We start from the raw sequence: 23,216 nt of genomic DNA, 5'->3' as shown, positions 1-23,216 counted from the left end.
GAAAAAGACAGAACCAGACACGTCTGAACTTCACAGTGTTATAGCTGTAACGGGTTAATATACTTTCATCACATTCATTTTTCTTTCTACAAACTGCATATCTCGACAAGCACGCCCCTGCAGTAAACGTCTCCTAATCTCCCTCCTATTCTCGCTCGATCAATCTCTTTGCCCTAGGGTGAGAGAAACGTGTGCTCAGGTGTCGGAGGTGGTTACCTGCTCAGGTGTGCGAGGTGGTGCCAGGTGCTCCTCACTTGTCGGGAAGCAGCAGCAGGTAAGCTTCGAAGTTTGTTGTCTACATTATGGTTTCTGGGATTTGAACCCATCGTGAATCAATCTTTTCATCGGTGACAAAATGATCTGGTCTCAGCAGGTATCTGGTTTCTGCTAGAAGAGAAGACTTCGGGTTTGGTTTTGGGTTTCTTGACTCCTTTAGCTGGAGGCTTCTATTGTGCACTACACTCTGAACTTTCACACTGACTACAGTTCAGCCGCTCTTTTGACAAACAAGAGATTCATAACATTTGAGATTGTGTTAACATTGAATGGTGTCTGAAAAGTATTTTTTCCACCACTGTATAAATGAATTACATACTTGAATATACATGTTAGTTTGAACAGGTTTAAAGAACTAGTGACCTGGTGTCATTTTTTAGTGTAGTTTTTTTAGTGGTTAAGTGTACCATCCATATGTGCCATTTTTGACAGCAAAGTTTTGATCTTGTGACGTACAAGCTTCAGTTTTGGCATTTCTTTTCTTCCTGTTTTGACCTGGAACTGTTGGATGTGACGCTGAATCGCTTCTGTCTGTCAGCGCTTGAGTCTCTTCCCTAATGAACTCTGCTAGAACCTTCAAGCAGAAACACACACCTTCATTAACATTCCTGCGAAAGATCAAGATGCGCCCCAGGCTGCGTGTTAACGCCTCAATGCACTTATATACATTATGCTACACACGCGCGCATTTCTTATCTTCACAGATTTAACAGACTGCAGGAGTCCACTAGAGAGCGGCAGAGAGCCAAAACAATGCTCTTCATCCTCCTCTTCCTCTGTGAGTGGTCAGTGTTGGAGCTAAACAGCGTGATGGATCCAAACATTTCTTTCTGTTCTCTCCAGCATTACTTCCAGAAGTCTTCCCACAGAACCAGCCTGGAACCCCACAACTGGGGGACCTGATGGTGGGTCGAGCCACGGGTCTCTCTGCTTCCTCCACCTGTGGCCTCAGAGGACCAGAAGACTACTGCATCATTGGTTACCTGCAGGTCAGAAGCCACTCCGTCCAATGTGTCCACTTCTAGTTCCTTCACGTATAGGGTCCTCTGCAGGGATCAGATTTTTGGAACCTATAAATATGGCCTGTCCGTTTAAGAAACATGGTTAGTCTCGAGTCTGATGATTTCTGTCTCCTCCAAGGAGCAGCAAAAGTGCTTCACCTGCGACTCCCGGCTGCCCTACAGTCACCATGACAACCACGACAGCCATCGTGTCGAGAACATCATAACCTCGTTTGACCCAGAGCCAAAGAGGAAATGGTGGCAGTCGGAAAACGGTGAGTTTTTCCATGAGATTTAGCTCCGTGGACTGAGTCCGGTCTCCTCCGCAGGAGTTCACGAGGTCAGCATCCAGTTGGACCTGGAGAGCAGGTTCCAGCTCAGTCACCTCATTCTTACTTTCAAGGTACACCCAGTGTCAAGAGAAGCAGCTTCAATAAATAGCTCTTATGTTGACGTGACGTTGTTCCTCAGAGCTTTCGTCCCGCGGCCATGTTGGTAGAAAGCTCCAAGGACTTTGGAAGAACCTGGAATGTTCTTCGGTACTTTGCGGAGGATTGTTTGCTTCATTTCCCGTCAGCGTCGGATCGTCCAGCTGAACGCTTGGACGACGTCGTCTGTGACAGCAGATACTCCGGATCAGAACCTTCGACAGGAGGACAGGTGATGTTCTGGGTCATCACACCCCTGCTGGAACCTCAAACTCAACTCCCACTCCGCTGCTGTATCACGACTTCATCATATGCCTGTCTGTCTGGGTTTCTATTGCTCTTATTCCCAAACGCCTCCAATCTACAGTTACGCGCCTGCTTTGGTTTATTAAACCCACGTCCATGTTTCCTCATTTGATTGTGTTCATTGTCAATCTCCTGTCTGTCCACAGGTGGTGCTGAAGATTTTGGATCCCGTCTTCGGTGTAGAAGACCCCCATGCTCCACATATTCAAGGTCTTACAGCCCATGTACCAATGCACTTTTGGGTCCCGTAACTCCGAACATGTCTGACCCCCGTCCCTGTACTCTGTCCTCAGCCTGGACCACTATGACCAATATCAGGGTCAACTTCACTCGTCTCTTCACGTTGGGGGACACTCTGCTGGGTCGCAAGCGCCGAGACCCCTGGAGTCAGAACAAATACTTCTACGCTCTCTACAACATGGCGGTCCATGGACGCTGCTTCTGCAACGGACACGCCGACTACTGTGTCTCTCGGGAGGGAGAACCAGGAGACTGGACACCTCCAGACATGGTGAACGACTGCGTAGGGCAATGACTAGTGATGGGCTGATGAAGCTTCATGAAACAGTGTGCTTATTTTCAGAGCTCAGAAGGTGGTGCTCTTGGTTTTAAAAAACAACGTGGTTTCATTAAAGTGGCTGTTCAAATCCAACGGTTTTAGAGCAGAGCGCCATCTAGTGGGCTCTGAAAATAAGCACACTGTTTCATGACGCCTCATCGCCCCATTACTGGCAACAACTCTTTTTCTTTAGAGATCTGAATTCAGAAACTGCATTATAACTCCTGAGCTGAAGGGGGTCCCGTCTCATGTGTTCTCCGCTCTGGCAGGTTCACGGTCGATGTGTTTGTTTGCACGACACAGCTGGGGAGCACTGTGAGCGATGTGCTGAGTTTCATAATGACGCCCCTTGGAGGCCTGGAGGGGAACAGGGCACAGACGTCTGCAGAAGTAAAAGAGTGATATGAGGCTGTCAGGTCGGCGAGTCACTCCTCAACACTCTTGTTGTCTCCAGGGTGTGATTGTAACGGACTCTCAGAATCCTGCCACTTTGATGTCGCGCTCTTTGAGGCGACCGGTAGAGGAGGCGTGTGCGACAACTGCCGCAACGGCAGGACGGGGACACGGTGCGAACTGTGTGGGCCACTAACGTACCAGGACCCCCAGAAGTCCCCGGAGGACCCCTCTGCTTGCATCCGTAAGCAAACCAGTCCATTTAAACATCTGATCCTTTGATATTTTATCCACCATCTGCTTGTGCTCAGCCTGCGACTGCAGCAGCGTCGGCTCGCTGGGCTACGGCCAGTGTGACCCCAGGACTGGCCATTGCGCTTGCAAAGAGAATGTGGAGGGCCAACGCTGCGAGCGCTGCAAGCATGGCTTCTTTGGACTGAGTCAGGACGATGAGGCGGGATGTCGAAGTGAGGAACCCAACTCACCGCGTCAATCACTCGTTCAAACGCTAGCAACTTATCCTGTGTGTAGGGTGCATGTGTCATGTGATGGGAAGTGTCGGAGCATGTGACCAGCTGACAGGAAGTTGTGAATGCGAAGCGATGGCCATTGGACCGCTCTGCGATCGTTGCAGAGTGAGTGCCCTCTAGTGGAAGTGAGCCTATTTGAATTCAGCTCTACTGCTGTTAATAGGTTTCTGTGGTCGCAGGCGGGTTTTTGGGGCCTCGGGAACTCGGGGTACAGATGTTCTCCCTGTGACTGCGACGCGGGAGGGGCGTACAGTGACATGTAAGTCTGGCAGGATGACCTTCCTGCGGCGCTTGTCTGGAACCTGCTCTGGTCTCAGGTGCAGCTCAGATGACGGCCAGTGCCAGTGTTTACCTAACATGGGAGGTCGCCGCTGTGATGAACCGGCCCCCGGCTACTACCTGCCTTCACTGGACTACTTCCTGTATGAGGCTGAGCTCGGGTCCCCGGTGGATACCGGGACTCCTCCCTCTTCACCTCTGGTGAGTGTTTAAGCTTGTGTTTGGTTGGTTATTAGCAACATCCAGAGGAGCAATTTTAGGGCAGAAAAAGTACCAAAACTGGAAGAACATAGCTTGTAACTGTTTGTTTGTGGGTTGGTTTTCTTGCCTCTTAACACATATAAGCACGAAGGGACCTTTTAAGCTAGTAAAGGATAGGAGGAACCAAGGGACCATGCGGTGTGGCCCAGGGACCATTTCATAGAATTATTGAATTCTTGCTAACAGCGTATATCTTTTCTTTTCTGCCGATATTTTTCCATCCTATTTAGACTCTATTTTTCGGCTTGATGGCTCCTCACTACAGTCACTGAATCTGCCGACTTCTGTTCAAGATTCTTTCCTCAACATCTAAGAGAGTTTGTGTTAGACCACAACAGGTCTTCTCCCGGAGTGCGAGCAGTACTTCCGTCAACAAGGTTATGAGTTCAAGTTTTCCAATGGACGTGTAGTTCTGGTCCGCAGGAGCCGTCGCCATAGCCGCAGGAGGAGACAGGTGAGGTCCTCTTTTGAATCTAATAAAAAGCGAAATCTGACAGCGTTTTATTGGCCCTTCCAGTGGTCCAACATCCCCCACAACTCTGGCCACCCCCTCCAAATAATTCCCCGTCAGAGGACAGGAGATGGTCCAGTCACTTGGACTGGTGTGGGATTGGTTCGAGTGCTTGATGGAGCTGGATTGAGGATCACGGTGGACAATCTTCCACAGTCGATGGATTACCAGCTGGTGATCCGCTACGAGACAGAGGTGAGTCACGCTTCGGCAAGTGATCCGTTTCGGCTGGGCTGAGCTCAGTATCCCGTCGCAGGACCCGTCTGATTGGCTGGCTTCAGTTAGCATCGTCACCCAGTCGGCAGGAAGTGGAGACTGCACTAGTGACCCGTCAGGAGGGCAGAGGTTACTCCTGTCAGGACACTCCAGGTCAGGTCAGACTGAGGCCAAATCCGTCTGCGTGAATTAAATCTTCAGACCGGTGTGTTCCAGACTTGCTTTTCTCGAGATCCCCATGTGTCTGAATAGAGGCGGATCTTACTTCCTGGACCTGGTTTTTGACAAAGATTCAAGAGCACAGAGCCCGTCCAGTTCGCACATCTTGGTGGACTCGGTGAGGTTCTTCTCTCTTTTACGTTGCTACTCAGTTTCGGTTCCAAACCGATTCATTGTTGTTGGTCACTTCAGGTGGGCTTGATTCCCAAAGTCCAGAGCCAGCAAGACGTCTGCAGCTCACAAAACCCACCATCAGGTGTTCGATGTGTCGGGTTGTTTGTGGAACCACAGCTTTGTGAGGGTCTCATTATGAGTGTGTCTGCTCAGATCCACCAGGGGGCAGTGCGTAAGTTTTGCGGTTCCAATCTATCAAACCAGAAGCCTAGTCTCACTCCATTTCTTTGAATGTATTACATCATGTGTCTCTTTGCCATACAGCTTGGTTATTTCCAAACCTTGAACACGCCATAAAAACCTTACCATACCATGAATTTTTTGGCTTTGTCTGCAGCTTGTCGATGTAATGTGGTCGGCTCAGTCAGCACTTCCTGTAACAAGGTTGACGGCTCCTGTGAGTGCAAGCCTTACGTCACTGGCCACTGCTGTGACACGTGCGCGCCCTTGACCTTTCACTTTGGACCCGAGGGGTGCAAACGTGAGACACCAGGAATACACCCCAGTAGCAAAGCCTTTCTCTAAAACTGTTTTCTGTTATCGCAGAGTGTGACTGTGACCCCCAGGGGGCACTCTCCGAAACGTGTGACCAAAGTACCGGTCAGTGCCCATGCCGCTCAGAAGTGACGGGCCGCCAGTGTGACCGCTGTCAGAGTGGGTTGTGGGGGTTCCCTCAATGCCGACCCTGCGAGTGTAACGGCCTCTCTGAGGTTTGTGATGAACGCAGTGGCGAGTGTGTGTACTGCAGGGATCACGCCACCGGACCTCAGTGTGACAGGTGATGACCCATGAATGGAACTCAACTGTCACTGATTTATTTATTATCTATCCATTTATACAATTTATTATTTATTATATTTTATTTGTTTTGTCATCTTTGTTTATATATCATGGGTATTTATTATCTTGTGTTGTTTGATAGCTTTTGACTTCACTTTTTTTTTGTTGATGGTTTGTGGACGTCTTATATAATATGATATAATATAATATAATATAATATAATATTTTCTCTTGCAGGTGTGAAGACAGTTACTATGGAAACCCGGCCTCTGGTCAACCGTGTCAGCCCTGTCTTTGTCCAGACGCCCCAGACAGCGGTCGACACTACGCCCATTACTGCCAATATGACCCCCAGTCTGCCAGTGCAACTTGCTTGTGCCAGCAAGGACACACAGGTGGGTTAAGTTTGTAGACACCAGCACATGAAACAGGTCTTGTTCGACAACGCTCTGTTAGTCTCCCAGGACCACGTTCTTGATACTCACCTCAAGTCTGTGTGGCTTCACTTGCAGGTGTCCGCTGTGAGCGATGCCTTCCTGGCTTTTATGCTGACCTGACGTCGTATGGAAACGTCTGTCAGCCGTGCGCCTGCAACAACAACATTAACATGGACGACAGTGAAGCCTGTGACGTCGTGACGGGGGAATGCCTGCGCTGCCTCCACAACACAGCTGGGTCTCACTGCCACACCTGTAAGCCTGGTTACTATGGCAACGCTCTCCTCCAAGCCTGCCGAGGTAAGCAACTCGAGCAAAATGGGAGATACAGTTAAACAATGGGGTTCATTCTTTAGACTTGAGTTGGTCCGTCATGCAGGAAGAAAATGCTTCCCACATGGGAAGGACTGAGGAGGCAGTGATGATGATGGTGACACCTTCATCACCTTCACCAACAGATCTTTTGTTATGCTCTGATCAGAGTGTAGCTGCGAGAGACGGGGAACACAAGTGGTCCAGTGTCCTCTGGGGAGCCCCTGCTTCTGTGACAGTGTGACGGGGCAATGTGCCTGTCGGACCGGTGTCTCTGGGGTCCACTGCGATACATGTGAGGATGGGTACTGGAACCTGGACGCAGGCTGCCAACCCTGCAGCTGCCATCCTGCCAACGCTCTCTCCAACATCTGCGATAAGGTCCGTCCTCCACGGAGCTCACGCCAGTCTTTTTGGTTGCTCACCTGCCGTGTTGCCTTCAGGTGTCAGGACAGTGTCCTTGCCGTCCGTCATTTGGGGGACGGAACTGCGACGAGTGTGAGGATAACCATTTCGGGGATCCGGACCTTCAGTGTGTCTGTGAGTGTGGCTGACTCCTCGATGTCTGACTGCTGCTAACTCTGATGATTTTACCAGCTTGTGACTGTAACTTGGAGGGAACCCAACGCCCGTCATGTGACCCAGAGAGCGGGGACTGTATCTGTCGTCCCGGGGTCATTGGTATCTTCTGCGACCAGTGCGCTCCGGGTCATAACTCGGTGTTTCCTGCCTGTGAGCCTTGTCACCACTGTTCAGACGTCTGGGCTGAGAGTGTCACTGATGTCCAGCGGGCAGCCAAGAGAATGGCCACATTCATCCCTCGCAACCAAGACGACCTCAAACCAGGAGATCAGCGCCGCATGATCTCAGAAATGGTCTCCAAACTGGAAACGCTTTCCAGCCTGAAACCAGGATCCCCTGAGAAGATGAAGCAGCTGGAGGACATGGCCAGGAAGCTCAGGTCCGATTGGGTAACTGTCTACAGCGGCTGTTAACATAAAAAGTCAACACTGCCATTCATTCTCAGGAGGCTGAAGGACAAAGTTGATCCAGGTCAGATCCTGATCAACCCCAGCAAGCTCCTCGACAATGATATCAACACTATCAGAATGGACTTCCAGCAAGTCGTGAGCAACTTGAAGAGGACAACAGTGGAAGATGAGCCTGAACCAGAAGATCTAAGTGGTTTGTTTTTTTAAAGTAGTATACTCACTGAAAAACGTGGTACCGTCCTATTGAAGAAGCATCAACTTCTTAACTTCAAGTAGCTCATTTTTTAATTAAGAAATAATCAAAACAAAAATGAAAAGTTTTTAAAGGGAAATTCATTCTGTCGTAAACATTAATGCCAGAGAAAAATGTAGAATGTTAATCAAAGTGTAACTTCACTGTTCAGACATCAGAGAGTTTTAAAATACTAAATGATTTTCCAACAATGCTGACTGAGCTTATTCCGGAAACTTCCTTAAAAGAACTTTCCTTTCAACAGCAGGTCTGTGTGACAGTGTTCTTGTTTGACTCTGTAGAACTGTTGGAGCGGGTAAAAAACGATCATAAGGAGTTTGCAGCTGATGAGGCCCGGGTTCAGGACAGCAAGAATGTTCTAGAAGAGGCAATGGACCTACGACTGAAAGCCAGTAATAAATTGTCATGCTGCAATGGAGGTCAACTCCTGCAACTGAGCAAAAAGGTCGACGATCTCGATGCCTCAGACCTTGAGTCCCAGGTGAGATGTTACTGTTGGTCTTGCTGTGCTTGTCATGTGGACAGTCTGAGGTGTACAACTCTATCTGCGCAGATCTGTGGACAAGGACTGGAGAAATGCTCCACATGTGGAGATCAGAGCTGCACTGCTATTGTCCCCGCTGTCCACGGCATTGTCAAGAAAGCAAAAGATGCCGAAGACGCTCTCTTCTTACTTCCCTCAAAAATAGACTCATCCATGGACAAGGTTGGTGGACGTGTGTGTGTGTGTGTTCTTGTACTTCTCTGCTTGTGAGAACCTGTATGTGTTTTTAATGAACAAAGTGAGGACTAAGTGAGTCCACGCTCACATTTTGAGGGTTAAAACTACAAAATAGCCAGGTTATTATAATTGGGTTTTAGTTTGGTAAAGAGTAAAGATTACGTTTACCCATTGGTTTTAGATGGTTAGGTTTAGGGCGAGAGGCCGGGAAAAAGGGTTATGGCAATGAGAAAAATCACAATGTCACCACAAGGACAGAAAAACAAACATCTGTGTCTGTGTGAGTGGAGGGGGGGCGGTTTGTTTATCCCACTTTGTGGGAACCAATTCTTGACAAAACACTTACAAATACTTGTGTGTTCACGTGGAGTGAATTGAACTGTTCCACACCTTCATCAGGTGAAGGGCGCGAAGCAAAAAGCCCAGGATGTACAGAATCAGACCAAAATGTTTCCGAAGAAAATCTCAGAACATAAAAACCAAGCGGAGGAGGAAAAAGACAAAACCAGGGAGTTACTCCAGAGAGTGAGGGACTACTTGTCTGGTGAGGATCATTCATGTCATCGTTCAAGCTCACTGACTCGTCATGAGCAACTCCCCCACTTTCACATGTCCTCATTCAAAACTCCTTCATAGTTTATCATTAACCTGCGTCCTGATGTCCTCGTTCACCCATGCATGTCCTCCTTCCGTTCTGTCTTCTCACCCCACTTGTGTCCAGACGACTCTCTTCCTCCTGAGGACATTGAAAAGATGTCTCAGGCTGTGTTGAACATCAGACTTCCCAGGTCTCCGGATCAGATTCGACGTATGATTCAGGATGTGCATGATCTTTTGAAGAGCATCTCAAAATTCCAAGACGATGTCCAGCACTTTGGGGACACCAGGGCGTCACAGCAGCTGGTGGAGGATGCCGGCCGAGTCCGGTATGTTAGTGGCGACGTCTTCCTCCCTCTTTGTGTTGCCTGAGCGAAGACGTGTTGTCACCAGAGGTGCAGTTGAGAATTTACCAGATGTGGAGGAGATCAGAAGAGATGTGTATGACGCAGAGGACGCCCAGAACAAGGCAAATGATGGACTGGAGGCGGCCAGCAGGGACACTGCTGCCATTCAAGAGGCCATCAAAGAGGTGAGTGCTGATGACCTTTGGCCTTGATAATTCTTCTGTGCTCATCTCCATGGTTGCGTCCTTAGATAACTCAAAAACTGGATGACATTGATGTGAAGATGAAGGAAGACAAAACAGTCAAGCTCCAGGACACCATCAAAGATCTGAAGACAAAGACCAAAGAATCTGTACAGAAGATAAGAGATGCCAAAGACACAGCACAGTCTGCTTTAGAGCTGCAGCAAGAGTCAATGGCGGTAAGATGTTCAGTTGGAAAAGGTCCAAAGACAACAAAGTGATGGATATGAGTTTGTGTTTCTGCAGGATGTGGCTGAAGTTATCAGGAAGTTTGAGGCGCTGGAACAGATGAATAAGAATCAGCAGAGCGGTGCTGAAGAACAACTAAGAGACATCTTGAATGAGACGAAAAATCTGAAGCAACTTTTGGAAGACAAACTACTGCTCGTTGAAGGTGACCTTGATAATGATCTTTCTGCTGTAACTTCCTCTGAATTCAAAGTTTGGTGTCTCATCTGTGAATTTAATTTTCACATTCCCTTCTGAACCATCTGTGTTTCAAAGAAGTGTGAGGGCCACAGTGACGTTTGCTGTCAAGTCACAGCTTCCATGTTAAAAAAAGCATTCATTAACATAGGGTATGAGTCTAAATATGACTGAAAATTGGTCTCCATTTTAATTTTTGGAGGTAAGTTTTAGCTCCTTAGAGGTTCACCACCATCTCAAGTTTTCTCCTTCAAGCAGAGCTTTCCATCTTGCTGCATCTGGTGAACTGTAAATTAGATGTTAAAGTAACGCCAACTAGATGTATTCAAAGAAATTTGTTGGCCTGGATTTGGCACACGCACCTTACCTTGGACACGGGGGCCTTGAGGTCCCGTCACCCCAGCCTGACCTCTAGAACACCGCCTCTTCCTCCTGCAACTAACCATTACCAACTGAAGTTGGACAGTGTTTTATGTGCCTCAACTAAAGGGTGAAGTTTGTCGGTTAATGGTCGGTTCTCTGTTTCAGAAATGGACCAGAGGATGAACCAGCTCATCAGAGCCAGAGATGAAAAACAAGCAGAACTCGGCACTTTCCTACAAACACTGGAGAATCTACAAAAGGAAATCATCAAACGTGCGGAAGAATATGCCGCCTGCCCCTTGTGAGCTTCCCTTTCGGACCTCTCTCCTAACCCCCCAAAAAAAACACAGGAATGAGAGACTGGCTTGAGGTGGTTTCCTCTGTCTAACAACAATTTCTCACTGGTTACTCACTGGTGTCTTGTTTGATACTCAATAAACTTTCCACTTTTGTTTGTGCCTGGACTTGTTGCTGATTTCAGCCTCACTCTGTCTGGAATGTCTCCGGGATTAGTGGCTCGGGAAGATTGGACCCCTTTATTAGGATATGACGTCAACTTTATAGGGACCATCTTAAAAACGAGTTGTCAGTCTGCTTGTCTGCATCTGTACGTTGGTTGAGTGCGCTTCCTGTCTTCATTAATGTATGGTGTCGGAATGCTGCGCTGTGATTGGCCGAGGGCCGACTTCTCTGCCAGTCTCCACATGTCCAGTTATTACATCTTCTCAGAGCTGTGGGGCATCAGACCAGAGGAGTCTTCTGATGTTCAGGTGGGGGTCGCATTCCACAACTCCCCCCTGCACCTCACTCCCACCACACACAAACACAATCCCCTCCCCCTAATGTTAAACCTCAGTTGTCTCACCTGCAAGAACAAAGGATTGTGTGAGTGTGTGTGTGTGTGTGAGAGAGAGAGAGAGTGTGTGTCCGAAGAATGTCCATTCTGTTCCTCCAGAATTGGACGGAGTAACTTCAGAAGCTTCAACCAGATAATCCAGATTAAATCACATTAAAACGTGAGCAATATGAGCCAAATTCAAATCAGAACCATGTTGTTCCATACTGGTCAAAACTCATGTAGCGAGCAGACAGGCAATCGGAGGGAGGAAACACGTTACTTACAAAATAAAAACCTAGTAAACGGCTCAGACGGTGGGAGGTGGCCACTGGGAGACACATGACACAAGCTCGGTCCAGTTGGATTGCGCTCAGAGAGACGTTAAGTAGGGCTGAAATATTTTCCTTTTTTGGGATCAATTCATGGTGTTAAAGCGACGTGGCGTTTTATTTTGAAGGGTCCTGCGGATGCTGTGTGTGGTCCCCAGGTGTGCGTGACTGTGTGTGTGTTGTGGGTTTGTGTTTGAGCGGGAGGGGGGATGGGAGGCTCCCGTTGCTCCAGGAGGTTCGGTTCTTCTCCACCACTCGGAGATCAGACGTCCAGGATGAAGCATCTCGTCCTCCTAGTCGGTAAGTTTCTTCTTCACTTCTCTGCAAATGGAAACTTGAATAAATGCATTGATTTAACTTTTCTGGATCGATGAAAAAAGAAACTTTTTGATTTGTTTAAAACCTTGTCATCTAAACTTTGACCCTCGAGTTTGTTTGTTTCTTGTAATACTTCATGATCTTTTGAGAACTTTTACCGGAGAAAGTTTGATCAATCCAAAAAGATTGGATCAGCGATGATAGGAGTGAAAGTCGAGCGATCAATCTTTAAACGACTTTATCTGTGGAATGATGGGTTGTGTGTGCTCGTGCGTGTGTGTGTGCGCGCGCGGGGGGGTACTTCCTCAGACCCCCTGCTGGGTCACACTGATCCGAGCTTGGCTTTATTACTCTTCTGCTTGGATGTTTGCGGTTCAAGTCTTAAATCTACTCCCTTAATCTCCCCACGTTCTTGCTTAGTGCTGATGAATTACTACTTTTAAAAGTCTCTTGCTCAAGGGCACATCTGCAAAAGTCTGCAACTGAATAGGGGCTCTTTTGTTATCTCCCCCTGCTGTGTGTGTAATTGGTGATTAAATTGGAGGGTGTGAATGTGTGTCTGTCTGCAGCCGCCTCTGATGGACAGTTTCACGGGAAGGGTGTTGCTCTCTCCCATAGAATGGAGTCAAAATCTCCGACATGTCAACAGATTTCTGTGTCATTGGTAAATAGAACAGGCTTGAATGAAGAGACTGAGATTGTTTTGTAGCAATTTGTGTTTCTTCCACACAACAAAGAGATCACACACGAGCCAAAGCAGACACATAAACACAGCACCCAAGTCATAGCTCAGAACTCAAAAGAAACTGGAACCCCTAAATAAGAAATGTGAAATCTACACAGCAAAAAACATCAAACTATAAAACACGCCCCACCAAACACTGTACAGTACACATTTCACACAACACATAGCATACAACATAATACCAAATACAAATCACACATCACCCAACTCCTTATTAAACACAACTCCTGAGGCTGAAAGCACAACATTCTACACCAAAAACAGAATTTCCAATACAAAATAACCCACAAAACTCAACATTCAAAGCCTAAAACAAAGTTCCAATGCAATCCCTGCCAAAAAGACACAATTCCCACAGCTGAAAACGATACAGACAAGCCTAAAACACAACTCTAAAAGGAGTAAATGCAACGGTCCAAGCCTAAAACACCTAAAGCATAAACACATATCCCGGAGCCAAAAAGACAACTCCCTTTTCAATAAACACAATGCCCAAAGTGGAAAACTCATCCAAAGTAGATCACGCAACACTGCAAGCAGGATTCACATCACCTAAATTCAAAGGAAGAACTTCATAAGGCGAAAACAAGAAAATTTTAGATCTAAAGAAGGTGGGAAAAATGCTATTCTGAATGCTGTAAACATGAGCATTGGAAATTAAATTAAAAAATAAATAAATAAACCAATGCAGAAAACAGAAAGCACTGCATCCATAGTATGTGTAGAGGATCTTTCCTTTGTCACCTCAGGGCCGACACACAGCAGAATTGTTGGAAGAGTTGGCTCCGTACCTGAGGGGGGTGGGTGCAACTGGGTGACGACCTTAGAAGGTCAGCTGAGTGGTGGCTCAGTGACACAGGTGGGAGTTGCTGATGGACTTCTGACCTCAATATTCGGCCGGTCACTCCTTCTGTGTGATGAGGTTTTGCAGTAATTGCGCTCTCTACTTTCAGCTCTGCAGGTGTTCACCTGCGCCCAGGTGGGCGGAGCAGAAAATGGGGAACAGCAGCTTGACACCAGCCTCCCGGAATTCAGTGACGTGTGCACGGAAGGAAGCTGTTACCCAGCAACAGGGGACCTTCTGATTGGACGAGCCCACCAACTGTCCGCCAGCTCCACCTGTGGAATGACCCGCCCCGAACCCTTCTGCATTGTCAGCCACCTGCAGGTAAACAAGTCTGTGCAGCAGTTAAACAGCTGGATATAAATTGAAATCCACTCTCATGAAGTTGCTAGTAACAGCTGCAAACACCAGGATCTGAAGCTCAGCCACAAATCATCTTCAACAAAAGCTTTTTTCTTCTGAAAACTAGATGAAATGAATGTCTTTTTCAGCTGGATTGAATTACGAAAGACTTACAGGCTGTACAGGAAACATCCCACTGGAGTTTGTGTATCTTGTGTGTTTTTAGTGGAGTGTGTGTGTGTGTGTGTGCTATGGTCTCAAGTGTTTCCTGTTGAACTCATACTGCAGACAGATGTTTGTCTAGCTGCTCCTCTAAGAACTTCATCGTCATGACGACGCAGCAGATTTCTTGTCACAAAGTTCAACTGAAGAAAGAATTTTAAAAATGTGTCCCCCCTTCACACCCCTGACCCGCTTCTCTCTCTCCTCTATTTCCTCTTTCTTCTTTTCTTCTCATGACCCCACAAACGCTCTCAGGAGGAGAAGAAGTGTTTCGTCTGTGACTCAACAACGGCCTACAGCGACTCGGCCAATCTGACAACGGGTCATCGCGTGGAGAACGTGGTCACAACCTTCGCCCCTAACAGGCTCAAGACTTGGTGGCAGTCGGAAAACGGTAGATACCGTATACTAAACAATTCTTAGAAGTTCACACTGCTGACCTCTGATCAGTTTTCTAGGCCACTCCCAACCATGAGCAACGACCAGACAGAACTATGGAGTCAATAGATCAGTGGTGTCAAACGTTTGCAAAACAATCTATAACTGGCTTTCCTGTAGCAGGAAACAGTCAGAAAGTCGTATCTGTATTTGTTTGTTTAACACTCCGCCACACAAACACAAAACACACCTCTAGTTCTCAACACTTTTAATATCATATCAATTTCAACGGCGCAATAATGCAATGTCCATCTGACCCGAAAGACCCGACTTGAGTAGATCACAGTCTTTCGCCCAAAACTGACCTCCGCTACAGACCTTCCATCAGTGAAGGAAACTGTGATCTTTGCAGGTGTGGAGAACGTGATGATCCAGCTGAACCTGGAAGCCGAGTTCCATTTCACTCACCTGATCATGACCTTCAAGGTAAGTTGCGCTGCTTCATGAACACACAGGTGCAGAGGTGATAATGCAACTCCCCCGCAGACCTTCCGTCCTGCCGCCATGGTCATCGAGCGGTCGTCTGACTTCGGGAAGACATGGCAGGTGTACCGTTACTTCGCCTACGACTGCGAGTCGTCCTTCCCAAGTATCTCCCCGGGTCCGATGCAGAAGGTTGACGACGTCATCTGTGACTCGCGGTACTCCGACATCGAGCCGTCCACGGAGGGCGAGGTGAGCGGCCTGCCTCTGTGGCATCACATCTTAAAAACAAATACCTGATGAATATTTGAATGTATTTTTCCAATCAGGTCATCTTCAGAGTTTTGGACCCTGCATTCCGGATCGAGGATCCGTACAGCCCCAGAATCCAGAGTAGGTCACATGAGCACCGTGTTTTCGATCAAGCGGAGGGATCATGTTTTGGATTGGCTTGTTGCAGACATGCTGAAGATCACCAACCTCCGGGTGAAGTTCACAAAGCTGCACACTTTGGGAGACAACCTGCTGGACTCCCGCATGGAGATCAAGGAGAAGTACTACTACTCCATCTATGACATGGTGGTCCGCGGCAACTGCTTCTGCTATGGACACGCCTCTGAATGCGCCCCCATCGAAGGCGCCGGTCTAGTTAGGGAAGGCATGGTGAGTGCGAGTGGTGCCCTCAACATGTCTCTCAGAGGTTTCTGATCCCTAGTCCTGACTCATCTACAGGTTCACGGTCATTGCATGTGCAACCACAACACCAAAGGTCTCAACTGTGAGAAGTGCCAGGACTTCTACCACGACCTGCCGTGGAGACCAGCCGAGGGACGCAACACTAACGCGTGCAAGAGTAAGTAGCAAGCTGCTCTCTGGTAGTCTTCTGTGTGAACTAGTTTGTTTATGTGCATTTGATGTCCTCAGAATGTAACTGCAACCAGCACTCGGACTCGTGCCACTTTGACTCGGCGGTGTTCAGGGCTTCAGGAAATGTTAGCGGTGGAGTATGTGACGAGTGCCAGCACAACACAGCGGGTTACAACTGTGAACAGTGCCGACCCTTCTTCTTCCAACACCCGGAGCGCGACCTCAGAGACCCCAGGATCTGCCAGGGTGAGTCCGGGTTCCTCCTTTGGTCCCGACCTCTGCGGTGAAAAAGTCAATCCTTTGTGATCTGGCTCCACAGCCTGCAACTGTGATCCTCTCGGGTCAAAGAACGGAGGACTCTGCGATGGCAAGACGGACCTGGTTCTGGGACTCATCGCTGGTCAGTGCCGGTGCAAAGTGAATGTGGAGGGAGAGCGATGTGAGCGCTGCCGACCTGCTCACTTTGGGCTCAGTGACCAGCCTGACGGCTGCAAAGGTACTTGACAAAAAAAGACGATTCAAGAGTCGACACCATTGACCACCATTTGACTTGTGTCTTCTCCCAGCATGCACCTGCAGTCCTCTGGGAACAATCCCTGGTGGAAATCCGTGCGACAGTGAAACAGGAAGTTGCTACTGTAAGAGACTGGTGACTGGACATGACTGTGACCAGTGTGTGGTACGTCACAAACCCCCACACAAACATGACTCATCTCCTGTACAGGTTTGCTTTAAATTGTGTGTGTTCGTGTAGTCTGAACATTGGGGCCTCAGCAACGATCTGGACGGCTGCAGACCATGTGATTGTGATGTGGGCGGAGCCGTGCACAACCGGTAAATTAATATTGAGGGATGCCGATGTCGAAGTCTGTAAAATATGTTGACTTGTTATGGTCTGCTGACCCGCAGCTGCGACCAGGTGACCGGTCAGTGCGTGTGCAGGGATCACATGTTCGGACGCCGTTGTGACCAGGTCCAGTCTGGGTTCTACTTCATCGCTTTGGACCACTACACCTATGAAGCGGAGGATGCAGAGTTTGGACCTGTAAGATTTGAAACACTGCTTCCTGCCATTTCTCATGATCTCAGTTTCCCTGCCCCGCCCTGACACTCGACACCTGACTTACTTTTGTCCCATTTATGGAGACAGTTATTTAAAGGTCATCTTTAATTTTCATTTTATGGCTTTAAAATGTGCTTTTCATTCCTTTTTCCCAAGATATTTACGTCAATACTTGACAGTTCTTTCTATGCAACAACAAATATGGCTTTATTTTGAGTGAAGTAAAATATCAATGCTCAGAAATGGGGAAAAAAGCCAATCCTTCTAACTGAAGGTCATTTGAAATGTGTGTAATATAGAGGAGCAAACTGAATATGTGACTTCTTTCTGTGCATCAGGGCGTGACAGTGGTCCAGAGACCTCATCCTCAGGACCGCACTCCCACGTGGACTGGCATTGGGCTGGTCAATGTCCCTGAAGGGGCTTTCTTAGAGTTCTCAGTCAACAACATCCCTCACTCGATGGAGTACGACATCTTGATTCGATATGAACCACAGGTAGGACCAATAGATTCACTTTGTAAAGCTGGACCAGCGCTGATCTTTACTCTCGCAGCTGCCGGATCAGTGGGAGGAGGTTCTGATGACAGTCATGAGACCCGGACCAATCGGAGCAAACAGCCGCTGCGTGAACACCGTTCCTGACGACGACAACCAAATGACCTCCCTGCACCCTGGGTCTCGGTAAGAACGCTCGCTGGTTCTCGATTCCAGACCAGGTTTTTAAAACTCGTCTTGTGTCCTCAGGAACGTGGCTCTTCCCAGACCCGTGTGCTTTGAAAAAGGTCTCAACTACACCGTCCGCCTCAGCCTGCCCTTGTACTCAGCTGCCAGTGATGTCCAGTCTCCGTACACACTCATCGACTCGGTGAGATAAGCCGTGTGAGAGTGGCCGTCGGAGCTGATGATTAGCTGGTCTTATCTCGCGCTGTTTTTGTTCCCACCAGATTGTGCTGATGCCACACTGCAGGAACCTGGACCTCTTCAGCGGCTCAGAGGGCGGAGAGACCCCTGGAAACAATGCGTGGGAGACATTCCAGCGGTACCGGTGTCTGGAAGACAGCCGGAGCGTCATCAAGTCACAGACCACTGACATCTGTCAAAACTTCATCTTCAGCATCTCAGCCATGTTGCACCAAGGGGCCAAAGGTCAGCCACTCCAATGAATCTGCAGATACATAAAGCAGAGACAAATTTCTACAAACAGACCATTTAAGCAAAACAAAAACTCACGTTGACTTCATTCCCCAGAATGCCGCTGTGACCCTCAAGGCTCACTGAGTTCAGTGTGTGACCCAAGTGGGGGTCAATGCGAGTGCCGGACAAACGTGGTCGGCCGCACCTGTGACCAGTGTGCTCCTGCTACCTATCAGTTTGGCCCCAATGGCTGCAAAGGTGAGGCGAATTCCTGTGTCTGTCCGTAGGAAGCAACTAAGCGGTGCTAATATTCTTTATCTGTTGCAGTGTGCGACTGTGACCTCCAGGGTTCTCTGAATCCTTTCTGCAACCAGGTGACTGGACAGTGCGCATGTGTTCCTGGAGCCTCCGGTCGGCGCTGCGACCGCTGTCTCCCCGGGCATTGGGGCTTCCCTGCCTGCAGACCCTGTTCCTGCAACGGACACACAGATGAGTGTGACGCCCTCACTGGGCGCTGCCTCAACTGCCGGGACCACACCACCGGGCACAGCTGCGACAGGTGGGTGCACTTTAGGCCCAAAGAGCCGTCTCATGTGGTACGTTTCTGCTGTAATTTACAGATGAAACGTGCCACATGAGATGGCTAGCTTTTAGTCCTGAGGGCTAAAAGTCTCATGGGTGTCTGCAAAACATGAACTCCTAGCTAAAAGCCTGGCTGTAAATACGTAAAGTTGAGATCAAAAACTCAAGAGAGATTTTTCTTTACTTCAGGTGTTTGGATGGTTACTATGGCGACCCTGTTCTGGGCTCCGGAGACCACTGTCGTCAGTGTTTGTGTCCCGATGGCCCCAACAGTTTGAGACAGTTTGCAGGGAGCTGTTACCGTGTTGTTGAGTCCCAGCAGGTCGTCTGCAACTGCAACCCCGGCTATCAAGGTGAGCGTGATGATGATGATGACGGTGGCGGCTTGTTAAGTCTATTTAAACACATCCCAACTGAATGATGGACGTGCTACAAACGTTTTTTCGCCTGGTGTGTTTCAGGCGCTCGTTGTGACGAATGTTCACCTGGTTACTATGGCAACCCTGGTGAGCCGGGAGGGCAGTGCCAGCCGTGCCAGTGCAACAACAACATCGACATGACCGATCCGGAGTCCTGTGATCGAAGAACGGGCGAGTGTTTGCGGTGCCAGTACCACAGCGCCGGCCCCTCTTGCCAACACTGCCAAGTGGGGTACTACGGCAATGCTCTGGCGCAGGACTGTAGAAGTAAGTCTTGGTGTTGTTGCTCATCTACTGAGGGAGCGTCTGTCATCACAGCCCACGTGTGATGTCTGCTGTGGCAATAACACTGTGTGTTATCTTCCCCTTGAAGTGTTTGATCTCTCTTCCTGAATGCGGGCTTCTCTTCCATCTTCCTCACTTGTATCTTACGTGTGTTGGGATGACTCATCCTCACTGTGTGTGTTGTCTTCATCAAAGCCTTCCTGTCTGCTAACCCTGCCTGTGTGTTGCCTCCCAGAGTGTGTGTGTGATCGCCAGGGCAGCGAGGCCTCCAGCTGTCCTGCATCAGGTGACTGTGAATGTGACCGCAGCAGCGGTCAGTGTCACTGCCTCCCCAACGTAACCGGTCGACACTGCGACACCTGCGCTCCCGACACCTGGAACCTGGCGAGTGGGCGGGGCTGCGAGAGCTGCGACTGTGACGGCGAACATTCGTACAGCTCCTCATGTGACACGGTGAGAAGAGCTTTTACTGAGGTGGACACAAACACAGGTGACCAAACAAAACGTTTGCTGGCAGGTGACCGGTCAGTGCTCGTGCAAACCTGGTTTCGGAGGAAGGACCTGCAGAGAGTGTCGGGAGTTGTTTTGGGGTAACCCAGAGGTCAAATGTCATGGTATGTAGCGTCCTGTGTGAGTCGCTGTTCGCTGTTTGTCTGTCACAGTGGTAACTCTTCTTCTCGTAACCAGCATGTGACTGCGACCCACTTGGCACTGCTGACCCCCAGTGTGCCAAAACCACCGGCTTGTGTGTGTGTGTGGAGGGCGTGGCTGGACCACGATGTGATACCTGCGCCCGGGGTTTCTCCGGAACCTTCCCCAACTGCCAACGCTGCCACCAGTGCTTTAGTCAGTGGGATGAAATCGTGGGTCAGCTGACCAATCAAACCCACAGACTGGTCAATAAACTCAACACGATTAAAGCAAGTGGAATTAGTGGACCTTACAGAGCTTCCATGGAGCTCATAGAGCAGAATGCAGCAGAGATCCAGAAGATCCTGGACCACAATCCGGCTACACAGCCACTCAGCGAGATCCAAGAGCTTCTCCAACAGACCAGGTGAGATGAACTGACAACTTTATATTCACTTAACCCGAAGTCCACTAACACAGAAATGTAATATTTTAGGGATTTGGTCGGAGTTCTGGGTCAGAACCTGAACCAAACCGAGCAAACGTTAGACCAGGTGTTGAAGGATGGGAGCAACGTTGACACAAAACTTGACGTGGTGATGTCGGATGCTAAGAAACTAGAGCAGACAGTTCAGGACTTATTGAATCAGGTTCAGTTCATCAAGAACTCTAACATCAAAGGTAAGCTCACTGACCTCATGTCATTCGCTTGCACTGGACTTCATCGTGTTTGATGCCTTCACATCAGGAGCGTCGGACAGCATCTCCAAGTACTTCCTGCTATCCCAGGAAGCGGAGATCCGAGCAAACGCGTCCACAGTGGACCCTGGTAGCCCAGTGGAGAGTTCAGCCAACCTCCGGGCAGTTGTAGAGGACCACATGAACCAGACCCGAGACCAGTTTCTTCAGAAGCACGCTGAACATGCAAAGAAACTGGATCAGCTGGCAGGAGAGCTGCAAAATATCCAGCTCCCAGAACTAAAGGTACGTTTGAGGCGCCTTATATTTTGTGTCCGTGACAAGAGCGTTATTAAATTCTCTCCATTTATGTGCAGCCATGTAAAGGAGGACAGTGTGACATGCTGACCAGGGTCAAGGACACGGAGCAGGAGCTTGCTGGTGCCATGGAGGAGGTGGAGAAGCTCTCGCGGATGGTAGGACATCTACATTTTCAAGTTCTGCTTTTTGGAAGTTCTCTTACCTTTCTCTCTTGTGAAGGTGTCAAAGGCCAAACAGGAAGCGGAGCAGGCTAAGCTGAGTGCGCAGAATCTCATAACCCGAACTAATCGGACCAAAGACAGAGTCCAGCAGAGCAATGAGGAGCTGAGAAGCCTTATTAAGCACATCAGAGATTTTCTGACGCGTAAGTCTTTACAACAACCTAAAACGTTGAGCTTGACCTGTTTTCATGAACGTCCTTCAAACATGTGTCGTCACAGAGGACTCAGCTGACTTGGAGAGCATTGAGTTAGTTGCCTCTGAAGTTCTTGCCATGCAGATGCCCACCACACCAGGTCAGCTCCAGAATCTGACTGACGAAATCCGGCAGAAGGTGGGAGAACTGGGGCATGTGGAAACCATCCTCCTGCAAAGTTCTCAAGACATTCAGAGAGCTGAGGCCCTTTTGGACCAGGCCCGCCAGGCCAGGTCAGTTCCTGCAGAGGTTCCTATGCAACTGAGAAGCTCCAGAAGATTCTGCTCTGAAGTCTATTTCATTTCCCAGTGCGGAGGCTACTGGCGTCAAAGACTCAGCGGATGCAGTGAAGCAAGTTTTAGAAGAAGTCCAGCGAGTCCAGACGTCCACCAGCAGCATGATCAAGGAAGCAGCTGCACACATCCTCGCAACAAATCAGCTGCTGTCATCTGTGAGTCTTCCTCCGTTTTACCTTCCGCATTCAGTCAGAAGTTTGTTAACAGATTCATGTTCAGGTGCAGTCGAACACGTCAGATGCAGAAACGCTGCTGAACAACGCCACCCAGAGGCTGCAACGACTGCAAGAGGACGTGACAATGCTGCGGAATAAAAGCGACACTGTCACTGCGAGCAGCGACCAGGCCCAGCAGACTGCAGCGAGTGTCCAGAAGGTGGTGGCAGAGATACAACAGGTGAAGTCTAGTGACCCCGCGGCCAATGTGAAGTCACTGAACATTCTAACAGGGAGTTGCTCTTTTCATAGGAAATGGATGGAGGGCTAAAAGAAAAGTTCAACACCGTTGAGGAGCTGATCGATCAGAAGGCAGGGGGTGTTGCCAGTGCCAAAAAGAGGGCAGAAAAACTACAGCAGGAAGCCAAAGACCTGCTCATGCAAGCCAGCGAGAAACTACGGCTGCTGAAAGGTGATCGCATGGCAGTGACCCTCTCAACAAGACATTGTTGCAATTACACATTTTTAACATTATCTTTTTAATTTCAGGTCTAGAGAAGTCTTATGAGGAGAACCAGCGATCACTGGAGACCAAGGCAGAGCTTCTGGTGGAGCTGGAGGCCTCAGTGAAGGAGCTTCTCCAGCAGATAGGGTCGAAAGTCACCATCTACAGTACCTGCCTTTCCTAACAACGACAAAATAAAACACTTTATCTTTCTCAATAAAATTTCGAGATCAAGTCAGTCATTCTTCTCTGGGTTTTTATTCACTAATTATTTTGTCATTAATAGCACCAGAATCCGTGGACATGTTTGTTATGGGCTTATTAATTGTTAACTGTGAGAGATTGCTTGTTGCATTCTGGCTGTTCACTGTTCCGACCTTGATGAGTTGGAATAGAGTCATGCAGAACTGTGTTGTAAATGGACAAAATACAAAACGTTTTTACAATATAAACACGGAATTATAGCATGATATAAGATTTGTGATTCTAACATCAATTACATCAGATACCACATGCTAAGTAAATATGAATTGTGTAGCTGTAAACTTTTGGACTTGCTTTCTGGCTATTTAACTTTGGAAGTGTCGGGTTCTTGGTATTCCCAATGTGAATAAATAATCTTAAATCATGGCAAATCATTCAACGCATCCTTTCACTTTCCCGTTTGGCGAGACAGCCCCGCCCCTGTGGGGGCGTGGTCGCGCTCGCGCGGCTCCTGTCACTTTAAAGTTTTGAATGACGG

General features: G+C 48.6%; 2 protein-coding genes across 3 annotated transcripts; both read left to right on the top strand.

Moving 5' to 3' along the window:
• The first annotated feature begins 1,004 nt into the window (after positions 1–1,004).
• lamb4 (laminin, beta 4) lies at positions 1,005–11,019 on the top strand. 2 transcript variants are annotated; one of them, XM_053885473.1, is made up of 34 exons: positions 1,005–1,054; positions 1,120–1,265; positions 1,417–1,552; positions 1,607–1,680; positions 1,749–1,937; positions 2,158–2,221; positions 2,305–2,522; positions 2,840–2,960; positions 3,025–3,207; positions 3,275–3,430; positions 3,495–3,598; positions 3,673–3,752; positions 3,811–3,973; positions 4,362–4,487; positions 4,551–4,739; positions 4,801–4,913; positions 4,977–5,097; positions 5,172–5,325; positions 5,491–5,634; positions 5,700–5,931; positions 6,171–6,328; positions 6,446–6,670; positions 6,852–7,063; positions 7,126–7,222; positions 7,280–7,643; positions 7,710–7,867; positions 8,209–8,408; positions 8,481–8,633; positions 9,048–9,192; positions 9,370–9,574; positions 9,639–9,777; positions 9,843–10,013; positions 10,081–10,228; positions 10,789–11,019. In XM_053885473.1, exons 1-34 carry the CDS (start codon positions 1,030–1,032, stop codon positions 10,926–10,928), a joined length of 5,253 nt encoding a protein of 1,750 aa, XP_053741448.1. In that variant the 5' UTR covers positions 1,005–1,029; the 3' UTR covers positions 10,929–11,019. The 2 variants fall into 2 exon arrangements, with proteins under 2 accessions (XP_053741448.1, XP_053741447.1); XM_053885472.1 differs by having other exon boundaries at positions 4,362–4,739.
• Positions 11,020–11,964: 945 nt separating this feature from the next.
• On the top strand, positions 11,965–22,717 carry lamb1a (laminin, beta 1a). Its single transcript, XM_053885176.1, has 33 exons — positions 11,965–12,090; positions 13,807–14,021; positions 14,517–14,655; positions 15,052–15,125; positions 15,186–15,374; positions 15,452–15,515; positions 15,583–15,785; positions 15,855–15,975; positions 16,047–16,235; positions 16,309–16,485; positions 16,556–16,668; positions 16,744–16,823; positions 16,899–17,034; positions 17,391–17,549; positions 17,608–17,735; positions 17,799–17,919; positions 17,999–18,200; positions 18,303–18,446; positions 18,516–18,747; positions 18,960–19,123; positions 19,232–19,456; positions 19,710–19,927; positions 19,992–20,088; positions 20,162–20,531; positions 20,601–20,785; positions 20,853–21,088; positions 21,160–21,258; positions 21,323–21,467; positions 21,544–21,751; positions 21,828–21,969; positions 22,034–22,210; positions 22,282–22,441; positions 22,519–22,717. Exons 1-33 carry the CDS (start codon positions 12,000–12,002, stop codon positions 22,656–22,658), a joined length of 5,343 nt encoding a protein of 1,780 aa, XP_053741151.1. The 5' UTR covers positions 11,965–11,999; the 3' UTR covers positions 22,659–22,717.
• The last annotated feature ends 499 nt before the right edge of the window (positions 22,718–23,216 follow it).

Source organism: Synchiropus splendidus, chromosome 14 (assembly GCF_027744825.2).
Source record: "Synchiropus splendidus isolate RoL2022-P1 chromosome 14, RoL_Sspl_1.0, whole genome shotgun sequence".
In the NCBI taxonomy this organism is placed as follows: domain Eukaryota; kingdom Metazoa; phylum Chordata; class Actinopteri; order Syngnathiformes; family Callionymidae; genus Synchiropus; species Synchiropus splendidus.
This window is presented reverse-complemented; position numbering and strand designations above follow the sequence as displayed.

Bases quoted from the DNA above. Each gene is read 5' to 3' on its own strand.
- lamb4 (XM_053885472.1), top strand. From the start codon at position 1,030: ATGCTCTTCATCCTCCTCTTCCTCT. The intron at 3,599-3,672 runs GTGAGTGCCCTC...CTGTGGTCGCAG, and splicing joins CGCTCTGCGATCGTTGCAGA to GCGGGTTTTTGGGGCCTCGG. The intron at 9,778-9,842 runs GTGAGTGCTGAT...TTGCGTCCTTAG, and splicing joins TTCAAGAGGCCATCAAAGAG to ATAACTCAAAAACTGGATGA.
- lamb1a (XM_053885176.1), top strand. From the start codon at position 12,000: ATGGGAGGCTCCCGTTGCTCCAGGAGGTTCGGTTCTTCTCCACCACTC. The intron at 19,928-19,991 runs GTGAGAAGAGCT...GTTTGCTGGCAG, and splicing joins ACAGCTCCTCATGTGACACG to GTGACCGGTCAGTGCTCGTG. The intron at 21,089-21,159 runs GTACGTTTGAGG...ATTTATGTGCAG, and splicing joins TCCAGCTCCCAGAACTAAAG to CCATGTAAAGGAGGACAGTG.